The sequence below is a fragment of the Aulonocara sp. 'chitande type north' Nkhata Bay genome, linkage group LG1 (genome assembly GCF_057382095.1).
Source record: "Aulonocara sp. 'chitande type north' Nkhata Bay isolate Kocher_YH1m ecotype deep benthic linkage group LG1, A_spYH_male_GT1.1, whole genome shotgun sequence".
In the NCBI taxonomy this organism is placed as follows: domain Eukaryota; kingdom Metazoa; phylum Chordata; class Actinopteri; order Cichliformes; family Cichlidae; genus Aulonocara; species Aulonocara sp. 'chitande type north' Nkhata Bay.
In genome coordinates this window covers 19,322,623-19,343,945 of record NC_141344.1, presented here as the reverse complement: position 1 = coordinate 19,343,945, position 21,323 = coordinate 19,322,623, and the positions used below count along the sequence as shown (strand labels likewise).

At 37.9% G+C, this 21,323-nt stretch overlaps 1 protein-coding gene across 2 annotated transcripts; it reads right to left on the bottom strand.

Moving 5' to 3' along the window:
- Positions 1–1,522: 1,522 nt before the first annotated feature.
- mtmr10 (myotubularin related protein 10) lies at positions 1,523–18,344 on the bottom strand. Of its 2 annotated transcripts, none has more exons than XM_086287257.1 (16): positions 17,756–18,344; positions 16,253–16,313; positions 12,955–13,091; positions 12,387–12,459; positions 11,035–11,177; positions 8,987–9,080; positions 8,713–8,857; positions 7,326–7,413; positions 7,002–7,090; positions 6,652–6,782; positions 6,455–6,524; positions 6,106–6,176; positions 5,755–5,927; positions 5,470–5,640; positions 4,844–5,023; positions 1,523–4,388 (listed from the first exon to the last, which is right to left on the bottom strand). In XM_086287257.1, exons 1-16 carry the CDS (start codon positions 17,810–17,812, stop codon positions 3,777–3,779), a joined length of 2,295 nt encoding a protein of 764 aa, XP_086143383.1. In that variant the 5' UTR covers positions 17,813–18,344; the 3' UTR covers positions 1,523–3,776. The 2 variants fall into 2 exon arrangements, with proteins under 2 accessions (XP_086143383.1, XP_086143382.1); XM_086287256.1 differs by having other exon boundaries at positions 1,523–4,391; positions 17,756–18,343.
- Between the last annotated feature and the right edge of the window lie 2,979 nt (positions 18,345–21,323).

The following is a 21,323-nucleotide window of genomic DNA, read 5'->3' as shown; positions in this document are numbered from 1 at the left end:
AAAAAAGAAACTTTGTAACACACTAGCCTAAGCTCATCTTAGAAGTTTGTGTAATGTTTCAACAATCAGCCGACAGCCTGTAACAATGAAATCAGTAACAACAGTGCTACTTCAGGGCCCCTTTGATCCTGCACATCATGCAAAACTGACAACAATGTTGACTTTTTTTTGCTTCTTATCCTGCAAATTTTGTTTTTTTAGTAGTCAATGAGGGTATCTCATAAGATCCATTGGTTATCCATTGTTTTGGTTTTGTAGTGTGGTTGACTGATGTCCATCTAAAAGCAATTCTCATTACTCTGCAATCATCTAAAAGGTTCCAAGGCATGCATTTGGGATTTGTTTTCCAAGCTTTTTCCAAATTAACTTCAGTGGTCTCCTTTAGATAAAAAAAATAAGGCTCAGAATCATCAGTCAAACCAGCTATTCGCCAGGTTATACTTCTATCAACAAGTTTGGTTTTGCAGATATTCTCTAAGAAATTCCATGATGATTATAAGTTCTCTGACTATCTCCTACCACAACTCCGGGTCCAGACAACATTACTGAACAAAAAAACCCATCTGAGAAAAGTTCTGGAGCTGCGTAACAGCAGCATTAGTGACACTAAACTAACCACTACTGCACCTCACCTGTTGTAATCAGCAATTTTATTCTGAGCCACTGTCAAAGGGCACTCTGGGTAATCAGAGTTATGCTCTTGCAGGAAAACCTCAGCCAAGATTAAAGAGAGACACTTAAGCTGAAGTGCAGCCTCCTTAAAAGGCTTGGTCTCAATCTCAGATATAGTTTCTCCTTTTGTATTCCAGCTGTGCCATTTCACACACTAGTTTCATTGTTATGGAAGTACACAAAAATGTAATGCCTCCATGTCAACATGCTATTAAGTGTAGTGTAATTAGTGCTACATAAAATAATGTTATTTGACAACCTAATGTGTTTGACCTCTGCTATCTGTTGATCAACAGTTGATCAACAATGTATTATGAATGAATGATGAATTTTTATGAATTATTATGTCTATTTTTATGCTTAAGGACAACAGATGGAAATTAGCCCTTGGCTATAATCTGGTATGTTTACATTCATGTAATTTTTTTTTTTACATTTATGTTCATTAACATGCACTGTCCTAAATAAATAAATAAATAAATAAAATAAACAAATAATGTTAAAAGGGTTTATAACAAATCTATGAATGTATCCTACTAAGATAAAGTCTTTAAAATCCATGTATAACTAATGACACCATACCGAGGATGGTAAATGCGCTGGCTCTTAGGCAGCTCTTTTTTATTCTACTTGAGGACTCAAAGTTTTTGTGTCCATTGGTAACCAGCAGGTGTTTGTTGGGGGGGGGGGGGGGGGGGGGGGGAATGGTTTGTTTTCCTCATTTTGCATTAATGGATTTTTTCCCCATGAATATCAACTTGGTAATTTTCATGCCACAACAAATACTTTCAAATTAGCTGTGATAAAGACATTATTGTCATGAACATGTCATAGAAAAGCCAGAACACAGTTTCATTTGCAAACTTATGTAATGATTGGTTACTAGTACATATTTGAGCTGTATTTTCTGTTATGAAAAAAAAAAAGCTTCAGTGCAGTACCTCCAAATTTAACTAAATTTACACAATTGGTACAAATCAACAGGTTTTAGAAAACTAAGATAAGCCGACAGATTTAGAACAAAGTTACAAAAATGGTCAATCTTCCCAAAAAACAAACAAACAAACAAACAAAAGGCACAGAGGACGTCCAGCAGCTGCTCCATCCCTCTTAGAGAACATTTGCATATCTGAATAAATACATCTGCTGTTAATCGATATCAAACGGTGCCACAGAAGAAGCACGGTCATCATACACTTACAGCAGAGTGCAACATTGTGAATTAGTGGAAAAATAACACAGCATATAAATATCTCTTCATAAAATATAGAGACTAAATCAAGGATAAAAGTTATTTAGTACCATTAATCAAAAATATTAATTGGAAATTTTCAAGCATATACAATATTTATAATATTTGCCAAAAATTATATTTAACAAATCTATCCTATATACTGAGTAAACTGTGCAATTAATAGCAGTTGGGAGAGCAGTTTTGCACTCACATTATACACTACAGAAACACCTGAACTAGTTATTGCAGAATAAAACCCTCATATCACTGGAAACTGATCAATCCAGCATCGCAGGACCACTGCGAATGACAAAGGGTTTGACAATAAACGGCATTTTAACATTTTAAAGAGGAATTACACAGTGATCTTTTACTGATGCCATTGATGATGACATTTTCCCCAAACTTGCCAAGACAGCACACAGTTGCACAAAGAACAGCGGGGCATGTTTAGCACTACATCTTCAGTTCTTGTTTTCGAATGCTGCCATTAGTCTCTGCAGAGTAAATGTATCAAGAGAAATGAGGAAGGATACAGTATGCTGAACAGTGTGTGCAGTTCATGCTTTTAAACTTTTCATTCTCTACAACTGAACCCTGCAAAGTCAAAATTACAGGCACATGCATTTATGAGGCTTTGCAGTAACCAGATGACTTCTTGCTAATGTGCTGCCCTGAAACTGTGTCATGCTCTCTGAATGCTTGGACTCCGTGCCTGATATCTGATTCATCATTTACCAAACTAGGGACTGGATTGAGTCATAGCATCTGTCCATCCCTTTACTTTGAAGAAAGAAAAAAAAAAAAATTACCATTCAGCTACTATTATTCTGAAGAATTTCTCCTTGGTGCCTTACCAGAAGGCCTCTAAGTTTAATAAAGCTGCTTTGTAAGAAAAGAGGAAATATCTACCACAGATTGAAGTCCTCACAGCTCCATTTCCCCGCAGACTAAAAATACAGGTCCTTATTGCTGCTTCAAAAAAAAAAAAAAAAAAATAGAGTTAATCTACAGTTAGACCCTGAAATCACACCATTTGCTACCAATCGCAAAAACCCGAAAACAAAAACAACCCTTAAAATATGGGTACTTGTAGCAAACAGCAGTAAGTTTGTGCAAGAGGAAAAACAAAACAAAAAAACCATTACATTCAACCAAGGCAGATCTTTTTTTGACGCATAATACATGTTAGCAGTATTATTTTCTGTTCCTCTTTCTGAAATATAAATTAAAAAAAATAATCTTCAATTAAATCTCCATGAAGGCACAAGCAACTTGACTACTTGGAAGTCAGTGTTCAGTGAAAAGCATCATTGCTGCTGCAACACTAAATGGGCAATTTTTCTTTAAAGTTCATATAACATTACTCCATTTCAGTGAGACGTCTTATTGACCAATAAGAATTCAAAGAAATAACAATTTAACTCATAGCACTATCACAAATATACCTCATTCCATTATTGCTTTAAAACATACAGTAAATCAGAGGTAAATGTCAGAAAAGGTGTATTAAAAAGCACTCTTTAAGTAGATGGATGACAAAAAATAAAAATACATCCATCTTAAAAGTTATGATCTTTCACAGTCATACAAGAGCTCATGGTAAGGCCAATAATGATGTGCTTACAAGACTGAATTCCTCAACTGTATTTTTCAGTGCTACAGACATTACTCTAGAAATTACCTCAGATTTGGATGCAGCATCAATGGCGCAAGTTCTAGCTTATAAATAATTCAGTATAAGTCCAAAATGGCATATATTTCTAATTCTAAGTTTAGTTCTTGGTATTTAAGAAAGAGGTAAGAGAAAATAAGATGATTAGTTGTTAGAAAAACCTGTACTAGGCTCAAAAAAGTGAGTCCTACGTCCTCAGACGGTGTCATTAGCAAGAGTCTCTGTTGAGAGCCAGATCCTTGCACCATTCAGAAATTTGCTAATGGGAGTCCCTTGGACAGTGCGGCGGGAAAGGTTGCCCGTTGGGGTGAAAGGAAAGGAAGATGTAAGGCATTCTGGAGGTGTAGAGGGGTCATCAGGAGAACTGGCTTGAAAATACATCCTCCGTTGGTCTGTAGGGTTTCCACCTGAGCTGGTGAGTGGTGTGTTGCCTGGACTGGTTCCCTTATATTGCCTGAGTTGGCTCTGCAGTATCTCAATTTCATCAACCAGCTGGGAGAGCTTGTGGTAGGTGGTGACTGGGCCTCCTTTGGAGATGCAGGCTTCAGGAACCCAACGGAGAAAGAAGAGCTTCCAAAAAGCCATATGAGAGGGCATGAGCAAGGGAATCAGCAGGCCCTGCAGGTCAGCGGGTCGAGAGAACCAGTCCTTGAAGAAGCGCTCAGATGGACTTAAGTCTTTCACTGGTGTCAGCTCAGACTTCAACTCGTTAGCTAGAGAGCTTCGTCGGGTCAGGGACTCCTCCCCACCCTTTACCCCATTACGCAGATTTGTGGGCGTCCCTCGTAATGTGGAACTGTAGGCTTTCTGCTACAAAAAGAGGAAACACTGAGAATTAGACTATTTTGACTCTCTCTGTGACAGGCTGTACTGCAAAGACTCTAAAAATGACAATTTAAAATGTATATTTTCTGTTTAATAATCCACCTTCTGTACATTTACTACAGATATTTCAGAGGACAAAGGTGACTCGATACAAATTTACCTACATGTCCTTTGACTTCTATAAATAAGAGATAAGTGGAAGAGAGACTACTGTATTTGCATTCTTTGAGTTCTGTGAAACTTTCCCTTCAAATGACAGGAATTCTGTAATTACAATCTGACTGTCAGAAAATTGCCACTTTAAAAATCTTAAGATGTCAACCTCTTAACGACAGTTAAAAAAAAAAAGAAGAGAGAGAGAGAGAGAGAGAGACCATGCACATGTAAATGTGCTAATTCGAATCCTGAAAACTGGTGAACCTCAGTGCTTTGCGTACCTTGCGTTTGAAGGTTTTCACTTCACCGTTCTGAACACAGGCAGCTCCTTTGCCTACATACATGGGGTTGTTAAAGAGGGTTTGATCTTTAGTTGAGAACTGCTGTGACCACTCCCAAACTGGAGGGAAATACACAACCTGGTCTTCTCCTTGAGGGATGGCTTTGTGCTTGGCAAAGTCCTGCAGAGTAAAGACAATGTTACCCTGTGACTCTGTACGTAATAAGAACTACTATACTCTATAAAAAGCAGCTTCCAAAGCGGAACAGTTTCAATACATGAAAGTAAGAAGGAGAAAAAAGAAAAGAAAGGTCCACAACTTGCTTTTGTCTTGACCACAAGTTAAATGTTATCCTCTCTTTTTGTTGTACTCTTTCCTGTCAATTATCTGGCACGAACAGAAGGAAATTACAGTCTGAAGCATTCAGTGACACATCCTCAAGTTATGCTTTCCTTCTTTTCTATTCATTTCCAATTCATTATTCCTCTTCATTTATTTATTTTTCCACAGACAGACCTCTCTCACAAACATACACACAGTTGCATTTACTGCTCATTATGGCATTTCCACTGATGATTACATTTATCCAGATCAAGTGCATACATAAACATTAATCTATCCCTCACCATCAAGTGCTGGGCACGCTGCTTGGATGAACTGAACAGGAAAGTACTGAACAGTGGGATCCACATGCTGTCACTCAGTACTGTCAGATAGGTCTCTGTGAACTCAAATGCTGCTGGGTACTGGTTCATAATCTGCCACACGCAGTCCAGGAACAACAGGAACAGTGGGGACTTTACCCATAAAACAAACAAACAAAAAAAACAAACAAACAGATGCAGGAAGCAGGGGTGTCAAGTCACATCTCTTGAATAGTTGGATTAATTTAAATTACATTAATCAAGTACCTCCTCTTTGTCATTTTTCTTCAAGTGGTTGCATCTGTCCAAGAAGCGATGGCCAGCCATCACCCACTCCTTCTGCACCAAACTCTGAAAGCCAATGAGGCTGCGATAGCGAGGGTCCAACATGAGCTGCATCAATGCGGATACTACACAGTTTAGGTCTCGGTCTTCCTCTTCTGTGCAGGTGCAGAACAAAGGAGTAATAAGTCACAGACTCTTATGTGGCACTGATACATTAAATGCATATTATTGTACATTTTAAGAAAAACTTAGCTGTAATATAATAAATGATCGAAAAACATAACTCCACATGCAGGAGTGAAGGCTACAAAATAAGGCTCAAAAAGAGTTTACCTTGAAGAATGACAGAGGAATTCCCTCCCTCTAAGTGATAGACCATCTCAGCAGAGTGTTTTAAAAAGGCCCTTTGGTCACAAAAGAAACAAACATGTTAACTGCATTGATATTTATTGTCAACCGTTATCATACCTTTAGTCTTTTCTGCATCTAAATAATCCTGTGCAAACATGAAAGTGTAAAGAAATCATTTTAAAAAGCACCTTTTAATCCTATATTCTAGATTTAACTGTGACTCTACAAACATGCAGCCTTATGGCGCACTTTAAATTTGTCCCTTTAAAATTTTATATGACCCTCTTGAGTTTACAATGCACAGTCATGCACTGTCAGCTTGTTTACATACCTGACATATTCAAGCCATCGAGAGTTTTCAATGGTTGAAAGCCACCTCTCCTCAGACTCCTCAAACGGATCTGCACAATAAAAAACATTAGTACGTTTATATGTATAAAACTGTACACGCCAATGCCATTAAGTCTCCTGCATTTTTTCAGCAGAGCATTGAATTACACTGCTTTTATAAGCTGCAGTGGAGCTCACCTAGGATACATATCTGCCTCAGTTTAACAAATGCGCTCTGGATGTCCAGGATAGAAGGCAGACTCTTGTCCAGATCCGATCTAAACGGTTCATTGCGCTGTGGGTGGCTTTTTGTGATAGCGGCAAAGATTCTACAACACAACACCACAGACAGTGATGACAAGATGCACACTTGACTAATGTAAACAATTTAAATATCAAAAACCTGAGCAGAAACTGAATGTTCAGACTTGTATTTCCTTCTCCTAAAGTAGCACTTTCTTAATGGACTGAGAGCTGAAAATCTGCTAGAGTTATTAAAAAAAAAAAAAATCATTTTCAATTTAGGTTCTGAATCTGAATAGTCTTACTTCTGCTCAGTCTTCTTTAGCTGTAATGGATCAGTTAAGCTGGCCATCCGGACAAGAGCACTCCCATTGGAGTGACTCCAGCACCACATCTGCAAAAAACAGACATTAATTAAACAGTCACTGATCAGCAACAAAGTAATAGTGAGGCTCTGATCAGTTAAATTAAACAATAAGTGGGATAACTCCATTGGTGGGCCTGCGCTTTGTCTGAAAAAAAAAACACTGCAGGTTAAATAATGACCTAAATGGAAATTATATTTGGAAGCATAACGTTTATTGGAGACTTCCGATAAACGTGCGCTCTGTTAGAGTGTAGATGCTCACAGGGATGCGACGATCAGTGAATGATGATGCATACTGCATCAGATCTTGATCTGTCAGAGATGACGGGACTACAATGTGCTCTGGAAGACTAGAAAAGAAAAAAGAAAAAAAAAAAAAAAGAGAGAGAGAGAGACTGGTGTTAACACATGAAACAAACACAAGACTTCATTTAAAGCGGATTAAGTAAATAACAACTAAGACACTAACCCAAAACAGAGTGAAAAAAAAAATAATAATAAAAGGTATAAGTGGTTAACAAATTTATTAGACCACCATCTAATAAAGGTATATGGCACAGATGCCCTAAATTAATAGTATTGGAAAAAAACAACATCTCAAAATATTTGTTTATGTTTCTAATCAACCGATATGTGCAAGCCCTTTTATTAAAATCATATTTTTAATGTTAAACTACAATTATTGTTATATACTTGAATTATGTCATTTACAGTTTTATAAAGAAGCAGAAAAAGGTGAAGCACTTTTTAGATGACAAATTACAATTATTTACCCATATTTCTGAAAAGAAAAATTAGTTTTAGTGGTTGAATATTACACTTGATGACTCTGCAGAGAAGTCCAGCGTGCTGGCTTAAATCTGGGTATAAAAATGGGACTTCAGTCTGTCAATTGCCAAATAAACAACAATGTCATTCTTACTTTTAAATAAATTATTTTTCTTGGTTTTATGACAGGTGGTCTATTAAATTTCTCAAGTAGTATAGTATAAATGTGAAAGCTTGTAAGGACTGGAACTGTTTTGCTATCGCTTTGGATTATTTCAGGCCCATGTTGTGTGTTTGTCTTGGTGAATAATTGATCCTCTGTAATGAACACCAGGGGGCGACTCCTTTGGTTAAAAGACTAGATTTTATAATAGTTGACTGAAAACAGAATTTGGCTCCCTTCCTCTGTGATCTTGAAAACTTTCTTGACAACTCAATGGCTAGTCTCCAGTTATACTGAATAAAACATGAAGTTCATTTTGAAAAATCACAGAGTCAAAAGGGAGGATTTTCCAGTCACAGGACATGTAAACTAAGTTTTTAGCCAGTGCAAGTCAGAGCCACTCCTTTGTCGTCATGTCCTATTACAAAACTACCAAGATGACAACAGTGAAGACGCTCTTCTCCAGGCTTACTAAAGGGCAATATCACTCTGGCTACGACCATATACTGTCTATGCTTTGAAACCATCTCTGGCGATAATGCTGCTGAACTGAGATGAATAGACTGTTTTGTCAAAACCAGACTGACATGTTAGTTTTTGTTTTTCTTGTCAGGTACCTCAATATAGTGTGGAAAAGGCACATTATGTCACATGTCATCAAAAAAATGATTTTAAAAGAAGTTTGTAACAAGTAGGACTGAATGCATGAAATAAAAACCTTGATGAGACGGTATAACTCTGGTTGATGGAGCACACTCTCCACTCTGAAGCATTCGTTCTCTTGATTTCCCGATCCCAATCAGAGGAACGGTCAAAAATGGGGGTCTGTAATCCTCTCGGGGTGGAACCATTGACTCGTTCCTCTGAGAGAAAAACAAAACAAAAAACATATACACTTATTTATACATGGAATTAAAACATTTATCACTTTCAAATAATATGGCAGGTCTTTTACAAACAGTGAAAGAACTATAGCAATCCACAGGCGTTACCTTTAGATTCATGGTATCGCCGTCCTTGATACTCAAAGCCAAACAGCAGTTGAAGATCAGCTGGATGAGAGTAGTGGGCAATAGCCAGGCAAACCTATAATTAAAAAAGAGAACTACTAAGTACTATGGGATATGCAGTACAAAAGAAGTAGAAGTGAGAGGTATAATAAATATTGTCAAGGCAGATTAGGTTTCATCATAACTTCCCAGTCCAGGTTTATCCAAGTGCTAACATTAACTCAGAGGCATGTTTTTTTAAATAATAGCAACACAAGCAGTCAACCCTGGGGTAGAAAATGTCTAACACACATTCTAGTGCTCTGAGTTCAGAGCTGAATCTCTGTGAGGCTCAACTTTAGTCATACAAAGCAAGTCATTCAGAGCTAAAGCTGTGAATGATACTAGAGGGCACAGAACAAGTGCGTGCGTCTGTCCTCGTGTGTGTGTGTGTGTGTGCGGATACAAAGGCTGCTCCACACTCTGTAATTTCCTATGGCAAAATGGGCCATTATAGGCTGGCATAATTCCATATGTCAGAAAAAGAACCGAGTCCTGTTTTACGCTGTAATTACATACATGGTGTCCATAAATAAGCTCACAAGGAGTGCAGGAGGGGAGACATTTTTAATTTTAGTGCTCTATACATAATCAACCTTAAACAGAACATGTATATTTCCACAACTGTGCTTCTGGGCCTACTTGGTGCCTACCAAACTGTAGCTCTACTAAATGAGCTGGGCATCAATAATGAACCATCTGTTCTCTGTGCAGGAGATGAGTCAGAGTTACACTGCCAGTCGTTCCTACAATCAGGATCAAATTCTGCTTCCTCTGCTTTGACTGAGTATTGTTCTCAGGGTCCTTTCGTATTGTACCTTCAGCAAATATGCTAATTGAGAAGTTCCTATTCTAACGGAGGCTGACAAAGAAACACAGAAAACCTGGTCTAATATAAATATTGCTGTCACAGAGGATGTGGTCATAACTTGAAACTCAATGTGGGTATGTAGTCAGTATGGGAAAGAAAACGTTTGGTCAACAATAACCAACGTTTAAATCGAAGACTAGAAAACCAAAAGGTTATTTCTAAATAGTTATTCAGATACAAGGCATACATTTATAGGCTTGATTAAAGAATGATTAAAGAACTATGATTAAAGATTAAAGGCTATGATTAAAGAACAACTGTTTAAATCTGACACCTACATTAATGTGACAAGTCAAAGTTTTACTTGCAGTAAACTTTGGTGAAAATGGTGAATGTGGGAAATGAGGTAGCCATTGCTCATTTTCTTAATGCTGCTACCGTCACTACCAACATATCACTGATATGATGCACAGTTGTTCAGTATTATCATAGTTTAATAGTAGTTTCAATATCCTGTTTGGTTACTGTATATAACTTATTAGCACTTCAAATATCCACCCACAATTTCCTGTTTGCTCTGAGAAAATAAATACTAAGAGTGTCTCATTAGGTACCCTGTTCAAATGCTTATTAACTCTTTAAATGTTTAACCATGTTACAATTGCCAAAATTCCCAAGATCCCCATGTCCATCACTCTTCATGAAAATAATACTGGGGGGGGGGGGGGGGTCTAAAATCCTTTCAAACAAAACCTGGTACCTGGTCCAATGAGTCTCTGTGACAGATAGTACAATCAGAATTTTTTTTTTTTTTTTTTTTTTTTTAATATGTGTGATTCAACCCTGCATTGTATGAACAATCCCAGTTGAGGGTAGGGGTGTAATGATGAGGGAGACATTTCTCTTGAAACCATTCAGGCCCCACAGCATCAACCAAGCTTCATTTAGATGCCACATCCTAGCCAAGTCCTAATGTTGACCACGATGTACCCACAATAAAACATGCCCTTTCTGCAGACAAAAGGCCCACGTAGTCCCCAGACCTCAATCCACTATATCAAACTTTTGGGTCACATGTCAGTGTGGGGTCTAAACTAGCATTATGTACCCAGTAAAGTCTCCTAAACAGCTTAAATGGGCATTCTGACTCAAAGCATGCAGATGTTTCTGTTTCACTGACCTTTCTGGCACTTTCAGGTCCAGCTTCTTCAAAACAGAACCGTATCATGCGCAAGTCTTTGCAGTACAGTATGAGCTCAGTGGGGTTGAACTTCAGCTTCTGGTTGGAGCCCAATACTTTCTTCTTTCCCTTTGTATCATTCACTGAAAGGAATAAACACAAAACTTAAAAAGAAAACAAATTTTTGATGACTGAATTTCCAAAAATTTACTATTCTGTGGAGTGTACTGCTAATGAAGGACAACACTTGATACTTGGTAAACTTTGGCCCCATTCTCTCCTGTCTCTGTTGCTGCCTCTTTGATTTAATTAATTGTTATGGAGTTCTACTGTGCTTATTTCACTAGATTCTTATGAAGAACCTAACAAACATGGTTAAAACAATTTAGCCTGATTAGCTGGGCATGCTAACTTTAGTTGGATTCTAATAGTACTCATTCTCCTATAATACAACAGCACCATGTAAGCCGTTTGAACTACTTTCCTCAGCAACCTAACTTATTAAAGTCACTACTTTATATTGCCGCATGATGACACTGATGGCATAATGACAAGAGGAACAGGGTCGAGCAAATCACAATGATTTGACACAATATTCAGATTAAATAATGACAAAAGACCAGATTTCATTAAATATATGCATCTCTTTCTTTTTAACTGCTCAGATTTGTATTTTATTCAGATATTTTTATTTGGCTGCCCTGTGGGTAGTGCTGGGACGCTGTGTTGTTGTACCATCGGTGCTGCTGACAGCATTTTGTCACATCTATCACAGTGCATGTCTGCAGTTAATTTTATACCAGTATTTGATTTTATAAGTGAACCAGCATTAAGGTCTTATTTTATTCCCGATGCCCTTATATTTGCTCTTGTCCCACAGTGATAGTGTCCTTAGATGCCGAGGTCATACAGCTCAAAAACAAGCTGGGTAAAACAAACTCTCATAACACAATAAACCTTGTTCTGGACAGACACCCTCACAGTGTCAGCAATGGACTGCAGTGAGATATATAAACAAAGCTAATCCTAAGCTGGGTAGCATTGTTGCTAAACACTGCATTAGCCATGAGATCATTTGCTATCAGATCACTGACCAGGAAAAAGGGAATGACACTAGGTGCTCCTATACAATGAGTGGGCAAAGCTTCTGTGTTTGTGACCACACAGTTGCCAAATGCACAAAATGATGGCCTAACATCATTAATAAATTTCACATTCTGTGCTCTAATGGGATTTCAAGACATTTCATTTGGGCTCAAGGAATTCCAAGAATATTTTCCTCACAAAAAAAAAGAATATCAAAGCTTTTCCTTAAAATTCTTTCCCTAAAATTTGGAATTGTAATGAGATACCTGTTACTACTTGCTCCAGACAGGTCAGGGGGATGTCATGCTCTCCGAGCAGCAGGTGGGACAACGTGGACTTCTGTAGTGAAAGGAGAAAAACAAAAAAGTAGGTTTGATGTGTTGCAGAAAATGTATTAGCCCCCAAAACTAACTGAAAACGGTCTTAAAAGGCTGTTTGATATATTGAGTTAACTTTCCCAGACTAAGCAATGATCCAGTTCCATTTTCTTATCAAGTCGCCAATCTGCCACATAGGTGGAAATGACGTCTGTTCTCTCACTTCTTGTGCGATATCACTGACAATGTAGAGCAGGAAAGTACACGAGTTTTCCTTCCTCTTTGAAAGAAGGCTGTAAAGTAACAGTATTCAATCTATTCTGCAGCATGGTGCTGGCGATACTAACATATATCACATCTAAATATATAATTGAAATTTGCCCCCCCCCCCCCCCTTAAAAAACAAACAAACAAAAGACAAACGAACATTAGGTACTCTTAAGAACCTCAAAAATGAATTTTCACACTATTTTTCCTCTAAATAGCTTAACTGCTACTAAGAAATCCACTCAAATACCTGCTTTGGTGAAGTGTCCTGAGGAATGAAGGACACCTTAAAGTTGGTACATATCAGCTTCCCCCAAAGGCCTTCTTGGTTGTTTTCAGTGCTGATACATTTCCTCACAAAGTTCACCTCATTAACTACTATCTCACCTAGTGACAAATAAATGAGCAAAAAGACCAGTGTAAATCCAAAGGTTATTGCTGCAATTCAAAGAAACAAGTAGAAAACAAAAATTGGAAACTCAAAGGAAGTCCAAAAAACAGCTTGTGTATTTCCACTATACTGACATCAATTTAGAAAGGTATCATGTTGCAATACAGCATCAAACTGTTTTATTTATGCTTTATATTTACATACATTCATAAACAGTAAATTCTGACAATACTTTTCTGGACAAAATGCATACTCCATAATTGCATATACCATCTCTTGAACTTATAATTATACATGCAGACCTTGCTTAAAATTTTAATTACACAATCATTTTCTATGCTTCTTATACTGGGAAAGATTAACACTGCAAAAAAATTTCCACACAACCTTTAAGTTAAATTATGAATGGCCATCAGAGGAGGACAAAGGAAAGCAAAGAAGCCTGAATACTTAAGCTGACCTAGATAAATTAGAGAAGAGGGAAAATGAAACAATCATATCACAAGTCAAACAATGCTGACTTTGAAGTATACGCAGACACAGGTGAGTCATAAAAACATGGACTTTAATCAAGACGAGTACCTGAAAACTCTATTCACAGCCGTACTCATGTGATATATTGTAAATTATAAACAATATCCAGAGAGTGCATTTTCTTTTGCCTGTGCGTGCATGATAGCTCTTGTATAAATAAAAATCATTACAATTTCTTGCAGCTACTTTCCCCATCTACTGCTACTTGATATGTTAAGATGGATGGTGAAGCAGTAGCTCAGATCTGGGTTTTGCTGACAGTGCAGAAGGAAAATAGTCACAGCTTGCAAAGTACACCAATGCATGCTGATACACATCAATTAAAAATAATCCCACAAACTTTACCGCAAACTAATAAGTAGACAGCAGTAATGCTATAATAATGCTATTAACTTCTTACTAAGTAAAGACTTTAATAAAGTATCTGCGTTTTTACAAGTCTTTGCATGCTTTAACAATGATGTCACATCAGATTTAAAAAGCAAGTCCACCCAGTCTAACAAGGTTAATTGTACTTCATAATACTGGAAGGAAGAGTACAAGAAAGAAATACTTAACATTATTATGCTTTATGAGAAACTAACGTTTTAGATCAGGGTTAGACCCAATGACTGATGGAACTCGAGTTAACTCAGGCCCTCCACCGCTGGATTTTGGAGGGGCAAATGTCTTCATACTCAAAAGGATGTCTCCATCGTTTCAATTTTCTTTACGTTTTTACAAACGATGATTAAAAAAAAAAACAAAAAACAAAAAACACAGCAAGCATTGGGGTACTTTCCTTAGAAAGTACATTAGTTGAGCCAACAAGATACTGAGATCACTCTTGCATATCTGATCACGTTTCTCATGTATGACTGCAAAAGGATGTGCTTCTAAAGCAAACACTAAACAATTTAAAAAGCTGGCGCTAAAAGCCAATTCTCTCCACACACCTCTTAAATGTCTGCAAAAAACAAGTGAGACGGTAACCCTCAGTTCTCCCATATCTAAATGGGTCAGCATTTTTCATACACCATTTACATGAGCAATGCAGACTTTGTACCTTCACGTGAATCCAGCTATAAAAGGTTGGTCTGCAAATTTTAAAAAGATGAGAACTGTTACAGAGGGTGGAGTTCTTTAGAGGCGAATTCAAAGCCCTGCCTCAGAGGAGTCAACTGAGAATGCACAGTTAAAAATAGGGAAGCTAATCATGTAACCTGTTAGTCTGTCTTGCTCACAATTCAAAAAGGGAAATAACCAACAGCCTTCAGGCAATACCACACTTACCTCCTAACTAGTACATCAGGTTAGTTAAATCTGTCATCTTACTTGTGACCTAAATTAGCCTACACTTTATTAAACTACAATTTTACATGTCACATGACTGAAAATGAAAAACAGTAGCTCTGAAGAACTTCATTAAAAAAAACAAAACAGTAAAAACTTGCAACCAAAATTAGGCTCAGTTTACAGTATATTATACAAAGAGCATGACAAGCCATTTCCACAAGGCTCACAAGCTCCCAGATAATACTGAAACTACTAAACTAAAGGCTTTCCTGCTGTTTCAGTTAATGATACAACTACAGTCTGCCATTGTAATGATAATATTTGCATCAGTAGGCACATCTTGAACGGTTGAGATTCCTAAGCTGAATCCACTTTAGCTTCTAAGTTTAAAGGCTGTTGTTTCCTGTTAACAAAAAAATGTTGACAGAGGACAAAACACCATTCGGGTGACGTTTATAAATAGTTATGAAGAGGAATTTCTGCCAGAGCACCTGCTGCAGTGCAGTTGACTAGATGTTATGATACAATCGTATCGCCTATCAACCACGTGCCAAAAGGCTAAAATGACCCACTTGTGATAAAAACAAGAACAAGCACAGTAAGACTTCATTAAAACTTTCATTGCACATGTAGTATGTCATCTTGTTTCCTAGCAACCAGGTTGCAAGTTTAGGACATTTCTACAACGCCTTCCCTTTTCAGACCCAGAAGAGGGGCAGTCTTTTATATACAGTCTATGTGCAAAAAAAAAACTGCCTGGAGCCATTACCAGTAAGTCAGTCTGCGGTGGGCATTGTACAAACTTTAATAGTCAAGTATTGAGACTTTGACACTAGATAGCCGTCTAAGGAAATGCACCACCGACCCTGTGTTGCAAATAGTTTACTAGAATAAAACAAAAAATAAAAAGCAGAAACATTCATTCTAGTTCTCCATTTCATGAACCTTATGCTCAGTTCTCACAGACACCCAAGGTATCAATTTGTACTGTGAACTGAAATAGAATAGCTGCTTTTGATAAAATGTCTCTTTCATCTGCATCTATTGAAACAAAACCATTCATTTTTCATTCATTTTGGACCAACTATTTCACATTTCTGAAGTCACTAAGAAAAATAATCAGGCATAACTATTAGATAATTCTGCCTGCTCTCTGCTTAAAGCAGTAAACCTCTGTAACCAAGCACAAAACGTTTTAGTTAATGAAAAACTGCTCATTCACAGATTATACACAGCACACAACTCATGAATGCAAAATATGAGACACCGTGTAAACATGAAAACTAACTTCTCTGTGATCAAACAAATTTTAGTGACAACTATTCTAATGCAGAAAAAAAAAACTTACCTGAAAGCAACTTTGCCTCCAACTTTTTAAGAGGTTTTTCAACTGTATTCTTCACATCAGTCTGGAGACAGACACACACATACACCACATCTTAGTTAGTCATTTACCAGCTCTACAGTTAATTAGTTAATAAACAATTAAAATTATGCATCTTTACACTGTAAGAGAGTAAAACCTGCCGTTCAAATGTGTTATTACAATGTCCGAACCCCGCAAATCATAGTTTAAATTAATCTGTGCTCTCCTAGCATTCAAGCTGAACATCCTGTTGCTGTTTTGGCAAATTACTGTTGCATAAACACCATCAACATGCCCCAGGTAACAATACCATTGCCTAATTTTTGCTGCTTACAAAATTAGGTACCAAGCATGTACAGCTGTCAGCAAATGCTTATTAAAAACTTTCCTGTGATGCTGTGACAGTCTGTTAGTATCGGGACGGCTGTGTGCTTAAAGTAAAACTCTACTCTTTGAGATTGAGTAAATGGATGTGAGGTTAAAACACTAAGTTTCAGCTGCAGGAATTACTTTTACACGTTGGGCTAAAATTTCTACATGTTACTGCTTATACTCATATTATACACAGTTATGGTTTTATTTTAAAACTAACATTTGGTGATCCCTGCGCTTAAATGCTTGACAAAGCAAAATTAAAAAAGTTTTTTTTTTTTAATGATCAAAACCTTACTTTAAAAAACAAACAAACAAACAAACAAACAAACAAACAAAAAAACACACACCCCACAACAACAACAACAACAAAGTACAACTTGATGAAGAACTGCCATCCTGCTGAAGTTTTATTGTTAAGTGCATCACTTCTAGCCTCACCCAAAATGTGAAATGCCCAGTTTTAAATAATCAAGATACACAAAAACACTATCATCACCAGCTCGGTAATCAAAAGAGCACAGCCATCCTTATTATGTACTTGAAAACAGCGACTTTTTTTTAAGTCACACAGATACAAAACACTTTAAAACCCTTGTACAATGTTTGTGTTGGCCTTTCAGAGACAAGCACTGGTTTTATTTGGTTTGCTCCGCCAGCGACTGTAAGCAAACACTTACCCTCTGTCTAGAGCTGCATACACCTGTAGGCAAAACATGAGACGCCCAACCGCTGGGTAATTATTTCTCTTTTTCAAAATGGTGGCACATTAGCTGTATGTTTGTTAAAGGTTTCATTTCTCGAATTTATACGAGAAATGGGTGGGGGGCTTTTTTTTCCTTTGCTTGTGCCACCTTGTGACTTTTCACTTGACATATATAACCGTAAAGCAAAAGCAATGTGGTGAAGTGCTTCCCTATTTTATGGTACGATGGTGCTGCAGAAAGAAGATACCTCCGCTGGCATGGATGCTTAATGTGCAATTCATGTGTTACTTATCTGACAATGCGCAAACACGTAGAACAGCAAGTTAACAAAGTGTTAATCAACCCAGGCAATTACTGCGCTAACCAAAATATGCTGTACCATTATCGATCATGAGCCCGTACATACCTGAGCAGGAGGGAGATAACACTTGAAGGTCGGTTTCGTGACTTTGGCAGGAAACATTGTTTATGTAATTTACGTTCCCAAACGGACGCCTGGCAAACGATATCCTGCTGCCAGTAATATTAAAAATAATATAATAAAAACTATCCAAGGGAAAATCTTGGAGAAAGTTTCTAGGTCAGCCCTTAGCTGAGCAAATCCAAGATATCCGTGTGTAAAACATTCATTGAGACACTGTGGGCAAGCGACGGCAGTCCTTCATTTTGTGAAGTAGTCAAGTAGCAGATGAGGCTGGCTGGCAGAACAAAGTTGACAGAAGTTGACGCTGAGACGTCGGCGTTAGCTCGGTGTTAGCTAGCTAGCTTAAAGTACTATATCAAGTTTATAAATATCGCTCCCATGCACAGAAAAAAAAACTAAGGGAAAAAAAAGATAAGACGTACTGGCTGCGTGTCTACATTTTCTTTACACCTGTTACAGTTTTAGTTAACCTTACCGACTTCCTCAAAGTCTAACTAATTCAGCCAAACGCAGTACCTGACGCTGTAAAGGATTTAACGGCCATGTTTATACAGAGCAGAGGTCCCGCCCTGCTTCCGGGCTCCACTCCACTCCGAGATCGTCTTTCATTAAAGTTTCCGAAAAGCTGGAAGGCGACAGGAAGGTACTCTGGCTTTATCCTCTGCTAAATGGATATTTGCTACTGTGTGCGATAGTAAACACGTATAAACCTGTCATGTTAAAGTTTTAAACAACAATTATTTTTGCGTTCATCAAGTGCACCACTTATGGACTACAACTCCCATGAGACACAGAGAGAACTTAGGCGACCGACCGTGCCCTAGTTTTTCCTCTTTGTTTTTTTTCAACGCAACTGCTTAACTTTATTTAGCATGATACTCAAAGCTTATAACAGAAATGCATTCATAGCACTTTTATTATGTCATTTAGATTATTAATTGTAGTGGCAATTCCTTTACTTTTGAATGATCAAACGTCCCACAACTTAAAGTCCACAAGCCACTGCTGCACTGAGGTAATATTTCGTACGCAGGCAAAAGAAGTCCATTGTCCAAACCTTTTAGTTGAGAGTTTTGGTTTATTTATCCATTTGGCAAGCAATAACAAGATCCTTCCTACTGCTTCTCCTGCTCTGGTAAAAAAACAACAAAAAAAAAAACAAAACCATAGGCCCACCCCAAATGCATGCTGGTCCTATACCAGTCTCTTTATTTATAGAAACAAAATGGCCCTACAGCTCTTACTGACTAATTTAACAAAATAACAACAAACAAAACAAATCATTTAAAACAAAATATTAACCAACAAATAAACCCCAAAATATAAATAAACTAACAAACTTTAACTAATTTCAAAATAATAAAAAATAAAGAACAAATAGCTCCAACACTCCGGCCCCTAATTGTGCATACTATCACAATTACTTTAAAGTCCCAAAAGGAGGAGCTATTCCCTTAAACAAATCCTTAATTTTCATTGATGATTTTCTTCACGATGAGGCTTCCAGTAGCAAAATAAGTTTTGTCACTGGCCTTTCCAAAACACTGGTCCTTGTTTGTAGTCTCACAGAACGCACCAAGCCTTTTGCATCCTGGTTTACATTTAAGACTTTCGCCATCATCCATGATCCTCTTGGAGCTGTAGCGTCTGCAATTAAAACAACATCTCCAGGTATAAGACATCTTTTAGTCCTCATCCATTTTTGTCTTTCTTGCATCAAAGGTAGGTACTCAGAAAGCCATCTCTTCCAGAACAACTCTGCCATGTACTGTACCTGTTTCCACCTTTTCCTGACATGCAAATCACTTGGATGAAACAGTCCTGGTGGAAAAACTGGTTTATTTTTCAGCAACAACAAGTGATTGGGTGTCAGTGCTTCAAGATCATTTGAGTCATCTGAAACTTTAGTAATGGGTCTGTCGTTCATTATAGCTTCAACCTCACAGAAGACTGTGTGGAGTCCTTCATCATCCAGAACTTGCTCCTTAAGAACTGAGGCTAAAATATTCTTTATTGAACGAATGAGACGCTCCCACACACCACCTTGGTGAGAGGCTGCTGGAATGTTGAAGTTCCATTTCATGCCATCCTGAACAAAAGCCTTTTGAATTTTGGCATGGTCCAGCTCAGTCAAACTTTCTTTCAACTCTCGATTCGCCCCAACAAAATTTGTAGCATTATCAGATCTGATGGTCGTAACTGGGCCTCGTCTACAGATGAACCTCCTCACAGCATTTATACAAGAGTCTGTATCAAGTGTACATGCAATCTCCAGATGTACTGCACGACTGGTGAAACAGGTAAAAAGAACTCCATACCTTTTAAGGAGACTTCGTCCTCTTTTAACACTTATAGGTCCAAAATAGTCCACTCCAACATTTGTGAATGGAGCTATGTCTGGCAGGACTCTCTCTTCAGGCAGATCCGCCATCTTTTGTTCAACAAACTTTCCTCTGTTGCGTCTACACGTGATACAACGAGAGATAATTTTCCTGGCAGCAGAATTTGCATTTAATATCCAGTAATTTTGTCTTAGTTTTGACAACATGTGTGCTCTTCCTGCATGTCCCAACCTTTGATGGATATGGCGTAAAATCAGTGTTGACACATGCATATCTTTTGTCAAAATTACAGGATGCTTTAATTCCATAGGCATGGCTGCTTTATTCAATCGGCCACCCACTCTGAGGATTCCTGCATCCAACACTGGATCAAGTTTGTAGAGCCAATTTCCCTTAGAGACTCCTTTGAGGCCATTGCGGATTAAAGCCATTTCAGTCGTAAATTTCTGTTGTTGTGCATATTGAAGAATAGCTTGTTCTGCCTTTGCCAAGTCTTCTGGAGTGAGATTTCCTTTCTTCAAAGTGGTCTTAAATCTTTCCATTCTTATCTCCACTTCTTTCTGACCTTCCGGATCATTCTTATTCAAACCTGCAGCAAGCAACTCTTTCCTCTTCTGTGCCAACAACACCAAGACCTCTTTCATCTTTAAAAGCCAGGCTACAGAGATTTTAAGTTTTGCCCAAGACGAGAAGTAGAGGATAAAATAGCTGGTAGGATTTTGTAATTCTCTCACAATGGCATTCATTGTCAGGTCCCTTTTGACCTCTGGGTCATCTGCAGAAATTACACTGTACTCCACATCCAGTTTAGGCCATTCCTTTTCTGACTCATAGAGAAATTCTGGCCCTTTTATCCATCTCCTACATTTGAGGAGATCCCCAGCTCTCATACCTCTGGATGCGTCATCTGCAGGATTCTCCTTAGAAGAAACGTATCTCCACTGATTCACATCTGTTGCTTCCCGAATAACAGCAATTCTGTTTGCAACAAAAGTATTGAATCTTCTGGTTTCATTGGAGATGTATTTCAGTACTGTTGTGCTATCAGTCCAAAAAACTGATTTTTCCAACCTGACTTGCAGCTCCTTTTGCAGAAGCCTGTCCACCCGAACTGCAAGAACTGCAGCCGTCAATTCCAACCTGGGAATTGTAGTTTGCTTGAGAGGAGCAACTCTAGCCTTTCCCAGGATAAAAGCAACATGCGTGAC

What these genes read in the sequence shown, in the direction of transcription:
- mtmr10 (XM_086287256.1), bottom strand. Translation starts at nt 17,812, where the DNA reads ATGTTTCCTGCCAAAGTCACGAAACCGACCTTCAAGTGTTATCTCCCT. An exon ending in CTAAAGAAGACTGAGCAGAA is followed by an intron (nt 6,783 to 7,001) that starts GTAAGACTATTC and finishes GTTGTGTTGTAG; the next exon opens with AATCTTTGCCGCTATCACAA. An exon ending in AGCGTGCCCAGCACTTGATG is followed by an intron (nt 5,024 to 5,469) that starts GTGAGGGATAGA and finishes TTTACTCTGCAG; the next exon opens with GACTTTGCCAAGCACAAAGC.